General features: G+C 65.3%; 1 protein-coding gene across 1 annotated transcript; it reads left to right on the forward strand.

Moving 5' to 3' along the window:
* The first annotated feature begins 565 nt into the window (after positions 1-565).
* Positions 566-4945, forward strand: C2cd4c (C2 calcium dependent domain containing 4C). The gene is made up of 3 exons (XM_071605916.1): positions 566-573; positions 1794-2091; positions 2498-4945. Exons 1-3 carry the CDS (start codon positions 566-568, stop codon positions 3803-3805), a joined length of 1614 nt encoding a protein of 537 aa, XP_071462017.1. The 3' UTR covers positions 3806-4945.
* The last annotated feature ends 2467 nt before the right edge of the window (positions 4946-7412 follow it).

Here is a 7412-nt window from a genome sequence, read left to right on the forward strand (position 1 = left end):
AGGGTCTGAGGCACAGAAAGATTTGGACACTTGCCCAGAGTCACGCCGTGGGGCGTGTGGGCACAGGGCCGGAGCCCTAGCTGAGCAGTTCCAGGTTATTTTCCAGAGTCGCTCAGCTAGAAGGAGCTTGGTGTCCTTCTGGACCGTCCCTTCCCTTGCTTGGGCAGTGGTGGACTCAGACCTGCCGTGTCACCAGAAGACCCGCAGGGCCCTCCTGACTTGGGCTCCCCATCTGTGCAGCGCCAGGGGCCTGGAGGCTCCTCAGGCCGTGGGGCATCTCCTGCAGGACAGGCAGGGGTCGAGGGTCCTGCTGGGCATCAAACCTGTCCATGTGTCTGGAAAAGTCACCAAAGGCTGCACTGTGCCAGGCTGGGCCTGGGGTCGTGGCAAGGACCAGACCTCCACCACCCTTCCTCCCAGGGGGCCTCTGCCCAGCAACTGCCTCAGTCGGGGTGGGGGGAAGATCAGGCTCCCTGGAGGTGGGGGAGTGGCCCGCCTCTGGTGTGTGTCTCCCCACCAGACAGTGGGGTGTCCTCGTGGGGGTGGCACAGGGGAGGCCGTGGCCATGTCGGGGTGAGCATTGCTGGGACAGCCTCGCTCCCCATCGGGACCACAGGCCTCTCGTGACGCCTGGTCCAGGGATGGACGGAGGCTGCTCAGGAGGCCTCCGTCCACTCCTGGAGCGGCAGGCTCCTGGGGAATCTCTGACCTCACGAGGCGCTGTGTCTGCTGCTCCAGTGGGTCCTGGCCACCCGCCATCTGGCTGCCTCACAGGGAGACTGAACAGGGAAGTGGCTGCCTTGGTTGCAGGCGAGGACCCTGAGGCTGGGGGCCAGGTGAGGACGGAGGTGGAGTGGGCTGGCTGGCAGACCACTGGGGTCTCAGCGCTGCCCTGGCCTGGCCTGAGCCCCAGCTGACCCTCCCTTGTGCACCTGCCAGTGGCGTGGCCCTCCATCGTGGCCCGGCGCCCTGTGGCCAGGGAGCCACCACCTGCACGCGTGGCACCCTCCCTCTGGGGCATAGGGCTGGGGGCCTCACCTCCCTCAGGATCTCCCAGCACCCAGGCCACTGACCCAGCAAGCAGGTCCTCAGCCACCCTGACCTGAAGAGAAGGTGCAGCCCTTGGGGTGGTAGAATATCATGTTCTATGTACATGGAGTGTAACTTCCCATTTTTGTGGTTGTACAGCCCGCCGTATATTCCTATAAGACCCATAGGAAAGTGAGGGCCAGTTCATTCCACTGTCTATCCCATTCCCATACCCCGTCCTTTCTCCCCATTCCCCCCTGCCCAATCTGGTAAACCTCCACCCCACCCCATTGTGAGTCAGCAGCTACATATCAGAGAGAACATTGGGCCTTTGGTTTCTGGGGATTGGCCTATTTCACTTAGCATGGTAGCCGCCTATTCCAACCATTTACCTGTAAATGCCATAATTTCATTCTTTATGGTTGAGTAATATTCCATTGTGTATATGTACCACATTTTCTTTATGCATTTATCTATTGAAGGGCACCTAGGTGGGTTCCATAGCTTAGCTATTGTGAATTGAGCTGCTATGAACATTGATGCAGCTATCTCAGTACAGTACAGCAATCTTAAGCCCTTTGGGCATAAACCGAGGAGTGGGATAGCTGGGTCAAATGGTAGTTCCATTGCAAACCTTCCAAATTTTCTGAGGAATCTCCATACTGCTTTCCAGAATGGTTACTCCAATCTGCAGTCCCACCAGCAACGTATGAGTGCACTTTTCCCCAACATCCTGGGTGGGGGGGTCGACCGTCCTGCTGGAGGGCCACCTTCCCTTCGCCTACACACCTGCTGCCCCGAGCCCTGGTCCGACGGGGGTCGGAGAGGCTGCGGCGCTGCTCTGACGGACGCCCTCGGCCGTGGCGGGGGTCGGATCCCGACGCTCGGCCGCTCGCCGCCCCCGCGGGTACCGGGAGGCTCCGCCCCGCGCGGCGGCCGCACTCGGAGGAATACGGCGCGGTGGGCGGTTCCGCGCTGCGGGCGCTGAGCTGCGGCCGCCGAGCTGCGCCCAGGCCTGCGCCGAGCCCGCGAGCCGCGCGCTGCGTCCCCGTCCCGTGGCCGGTGAGTCAGGTCCGCCCCGCGCGGCCCGCGCCCCCCCCCGCCCCCGCCCCCGCGCGGGCGCCGCGTCCCGGGAGAAGCCACAGGTGGGCGGGGGCCGGGGGCGGGGCCGGCGCTGGCGGCCACCCCCGCGGCTGGTCCTCCCCGGGGACTGGTTTGAGGGGGCGCCCGGGTTTGAGACCCTCCAACGGGGTGGGTGGGAGAGGGCCTTTGCCTCCTGGGGCTCCGCGCAGCCAGCAGCCCCTCCATCTGCTTCGGCCCAGGGCTCCGCCCCTGCCCCTGGGAGGGGGAGCACCCCTGTTCTGGGCCGCGCCGACACCCCCGAGCGACGCCCTCCTCCCCGTCTGCCCCTCTGGCCGGTTGGATCGTGGGGGACCAGCACCGCCCCTGGCCCTGCGTCTCTTCCCAGACCCTGCTGCTCCTCTCCCGGCTGCTGGCTGACTGCCCCCTGAGGAAGAACAACATGTGGTTTTTGGAACGGCTTCGTGGGTCCGCGGAACACGGTGCCGCCCGGGGAATTGGGGGCGAGGCGGGGGACAAGGCCTCCAAGGGGCCCCGGTACAGCAACGTGCTGACACCCGACAAGATCCCTGACTTCTTCATCCCTCCCAAGCTGCCCTCAGCCCCAGCCGAGGCAGAGGGGCCCGCTGAGCTGGGCCCGTCCACCTCCGAACAGAACCTGGCCGCGGCGGCACCGCGCCGCTCACCCCGGAGCCCGCGGCTGCCCGCCAAGCTGGCTGCCGAGAGCAGGAGCCTGCTGAAGGCGGCCACCCGGCACGTCATCCAGGTAGAGAGTGCTGAGGACTGGCCTGCCGCGGAGGCCACCGGCGCTGACCCCCAGACCCAGGGAGCCATGTCCCTGCCCTCGGTGCCCCAGGCCCAGACGTCGTACGGCTTCGCCACGCTGGCTGAGAGCCCCCACACCCGGCGCAAGGAGTCCCTCTTCCACAGTGAGCATGGGGCCCTGGCCCAGGTGGGCTCCCCGGGCCCAGGGCGCTCGCGGGCAGGCACCAGGGCCAATGGGGGCGAAGGGGGGCCCCGGGAGGCCGCGGGGGCCCTGATGAGCCCCAGCCGCTACTTCAGTGGTGGGGAGAGCGACACGGGATCCTCGGCCGAGTCCTCCCCATTCGGGTCCCCGCTGCTGTCCCGCTCCATGTCGCTGCTCAAAGGCTTCGCCCAGGATGGCCAGGCCAAGGTGAGCCAGCTTAAGCACTCCGTGGGCCGCCATGGGTCCCTGTCAGCTGATGACAGCACACCGGACACCAGCCCTGGAGTCCGTCGCCGCCTGACCCGCCGGGCTGCCCCCGAACCGGGCCCCGAGTCGGGCCAGGCACCTCGAGGGGAGCACACGGTCCGGATGGGCCCCAGGGGCAGTGTGCGCCTGCTGGCCGAGTACGAGGCGGCCCAGGCCCGCCTGCGGGTGCGCCTGCTGGCCGCAGAGGGCCTCTACGAGCGCCCCTACGACGGCCGCAGCATCAACTGCTGCGTGGGCCTGTGCCTGGTGCCAGGCAAGTTGCAGAAGCAGCGCAGCACCGTCATCAAGAACAGCCGCCACCCTGTCTTCAACGAGGACTTCTTCTTTGATGGCCTGGGGCCCGCCAGTGTCCGGAAACTGGCCCTCAGGATCAAGGTGGTCAACAAGGGCAGCAGCCTCAAGCGGGACACGCTGCTCGGGGAGAAGGAGCTGCCCCTCACCTCCCTGCTTCCCTTCCTGTGAGGTGCAGAGGGAGAAGCCCTCTCCTCCGTGTGGGCCTGACCACAGTGCTTCTGGGGGCCAGGGTAGATAGGGAGGTGGGCTGGCCCCCATGCCCCTGGGGGTTCCTGGGTCCCAGTGGAGATCCGAACATGATGTTTCCTGAAATGACCCTTTTGGAGGGGGAGGGTGGGCTGCTTCCCAGCTGAACGTCCCCTCCCCCCTCCCGGGCAGAGTGACTGAGGTTCTCAGGGTCTGGGAGTCCAGAGGTGGCCGAGGCCCCGGGGCTGAGCTCAGCCTGGCCTCTGCTGCGCCACCTTGCTGCACCCCGCTCTGCCCAGACACCCAGGGAGCCGTGCCCGACGCCCTCCTGAGCCCCGAAGTGAAGGGCAGGGGTGCCCCTCCCTGTGTCTAGAGCCTGCGTTACCTGCAGCCCCCTGCAGCCGGCTCCGCTCAGCCATTGCTTCTGGAGCAGGAAGTAGAGCTGCTCCGGGGAGTGCAGTGGAGTTCTGGCCACGCTCTGCCTGTGGCCCCTCGAGGTCCCTTGGGATCGTCCACCTGCCTGCTGGCCACCCTGGGTCAGCCCTCCCCCACACATGTGATGTGGGTGGGCTGTTGTGGGGTGGGGTCTGGACGGTGGGACTGGCCTGACTTGGTTCTTCACCTGGTTCTTCGCTGGCCACTGGTCTCCCTGGGTTGGCTGTGCACCCCTGAAGGACTTCTGTGCGGATTCCCACATTCCGCAAGTCTGTGGCAGGCTGCCTGTGGGCAGTGAGTCGGTAGGACCCCGGTGGAGCCCCCTGCTTGGCTGTCATCCCTTGTGCACCTTGTTCCTCCTGACCCCAGATTTCCAAGTCCCACTAGGGAGGTGCGGAGCAGACTCCCCGGGACCCAGAGCCGGTTCTTGCTGCATGTCCCAGGAGGGGCTGCCTGTCCCTGGAGCATCGAGGGCCCAGGCCTTCAGTGGGGGCAGCAAGCAGAGGCCCGTGTGAGGTTGAATGCTTGGAGCCACACACCTCCCTTCTCGGACTCTGACCTCTCCTGTTCCTTGTTCTCCCGGGGGGGCCCCTATTTTATGTACCCCTGCACTGTTTGATATCTGTGTGTTTGAAGTTGGCTGTGGATAAATCCTTACGGCACCTCCCCCACACGTGTTTGTTTATAAACGCTGTTTTTAGTTCAATAAAGGTGTTTCAGGAGTGCAGAGGCAGAGGTCTGCTGGCTCCGCTGTCTAACAGTGAGGGGAACTCGCTGGGGAGATGCCAGGGAGGATGGTGGGGCCTGAACTCCTTTCTGATCCTCTGCTTTGGAAGACTCCGGGGTGGCAGGAGATGCCAGGCCTATTGCCAGCAGGTCTGGGCACGGGAGACTGCCCACACCTCCAGCCTCACCAGCTCCTCCTTCCAGCAGCCCCCAGCAGGGCTGGCACCTCACCCTGTCCCTACCAGCTTCTCACTTGTGCAGGGGCCCGGGAGGTGCCACAGGGCCCTCCCAGCCCCATCCTCTTCTGGCCACTGAGTTCCTCTTGCTGGGGTGAGGAAGGCTGCCTCTGTCCAGCGATGGGTCTCCTCCTCCTCCCCACCCAGAGTGTGCCCCTTTATGGGTGGGGAAAGGGAGGTGCAGAGGAGAGGGCTGGGCTGGCCTGGAGTTTAGGACCCTCAGAAGAGCAACCCGCAGGACTGGGCTGGGTTGTCCCTGGCTGAGGGCTCAGAGTGAGGCCCCACTGACTCCAACCAAAGCCCTTTGAGATTCTTAAGCCAGGCCATGACCCCCACTGCCCTTCCAGGGCCCTGTGTCTCCTTGTCCTCCAAGTGCTGAACTGTGTCCCCCTCCCCCTGGGCAGCACCATTTCCCCTCTCCCCAGGCCGGGTCCCGTCCCCGTTGGTCCCCAGGCCAAGCTGTTCTTGCTCAGCCCTGGACACAGACTGTTGGACTCCCCAGGGAGCCACCGAGGAGCCAAGTGCAGGGTCAGGGTCCAGTGCAGTCCCCCTCCCACCACCCGCGGAGTTGAGCAGTTGAGCAGCGCTAAGGAGGCCTGGTTGGCCCAGGATGTGTTGCCAGGGCAACGAGAGCCTTCTTGCCCATCCCCGCCAGCCGCTTGTCACTGGGCCTCCTGTGTGCTCACTTGATTGCATCTGTGTGCTAGCATATTCCAGGAAGGCACGCGCACGTCACCATCGAGTCCGTGTGGGCAGCGTGACTGTCATGCATGTCAGGACCACGTGTGTGAGCATGTGCACCGCAGGTCCACTGCGGGGTGCACTGTGCACCAGGGCTGCTGTGCGTCACTGTGAGCCGTGTGCTGTCTGTGCACACTCGCATGTGCACCTTCTCTATGGACAGGCCTGTGCCTGTGACGCATTGCCACCAGAGCCCTGCAAAGCTGGCCGTGATGTGTGTGCCACCCAGGCCCTAGAGCACCCGGCCCAGCCCGGCCTGAGCCCTGCTCTGTGCTCCCAGGCCCTTCACTTACCATCTCCCTCTGGGTGAGTGGTCCCGACTTCGCCTACTCCCAGGGCACCCCAATGAGGTCAGACCCCATGCTGCCCTGGCCAGCCTGCCCTGCTGTCTGTGACAGTGGTCCTGGGCAGGACCACTGCCATCTCACCTGCAGTGACCTGATGCCTGGGGCTTGGCCCACCTGTTGTGTGATGTTGCATGTCAGCCTGTTCCTGCCCAGCCTGGTGCCCGCCTGTGTCTTCCCACCTGCCAGAGGCAATGGGCATCCAGGTGGCCTCTGACCTCAGGCAGGGCCCTGTCTCCCCTGTGACCCTCCCAGGCAGGACCCTGTCTCCCCTGTGACCCTCCCAGGCAGGGCCCTGTCTCCCCTGTGACCCTCCCAGGCAGGGCCCTGTCTCCCCTGTGACCCTCCCAGGCAGGGCCCTGTCTCCCCTGTGACCCTCCCAGGCAGGGCCCTGTCTCCACTGTGACCCTCCCAGGCAGGGCCCTGTCTCCCCTGTGACCCTCCCAGGCAGGGCCCTGTCTCCCCTGTGACCCTCCCAGGCAGGGCCCTGTCTCCCCTCTGACCCCCCCCAAGGCAGGGCCCTGTCTCCTCTCTGACCCCCCCAAGGCAGGGCCCTGTCTCCTCTCTGACCCCCAGGTGGACCCTAACCTGTCATGGGGAGCACAGGAGGTGAGATTCAAGTCCCCAGCTGTCCGCTGGCATTGTGACCTGGGCCAACTGCTTCTGGGTTGGGAGCTCAGTCCACAGACTCACTCGGCAGCAGCCAGCACAGCACAGTGAGGATGTGAACGTCATCAGGTCAGGGTCTTCACTGCAGGCTGCCTCAGGCCCCGGGGTGCTGGGCCCCTGACTTCCAGCTGCAGGAGGCCCGCCCCCACCCCGTGTGGGGTTCAGGTAGGCTCCTGCTTCTTCTGGGCTCCTCTGAGCCTGGGAGGGAGGGTGGCCAACCCCCGGCTGACAGGATGACAGGAGGAGGCAGCCGTCCTCAGGAGGGTCCTGGCTTCATGGCTCACAGACTGGCCGCCTGGACTGTGCAAACTGTGGAGGGGCCATGCGGGCTTCTTGTGAAGCCAGCCCTGGACGGGTGGGGAGGGCCTCTGGGTCTCCTGAAGACCCAGTGTCAGACACCTGCTGGCCACTCCCTCACTGGCTTCTCTGCCTCTGCTG

The sequence above is a fragment of the Marmota flaviventris genome, chromosome 1 (genome assembly GCF_047511675.1).
Source record: "Marmota flaviventris isolate mMarFla1 chromosome 1, mMarFla1.hap1, whole genome shotgun sequence".
Lineage (NCBI taxonomy): Eukaryota > Metazoa > Chordata > Mammalia > Rodentia > Sciuridae > Marmota > Marmota flaviventris.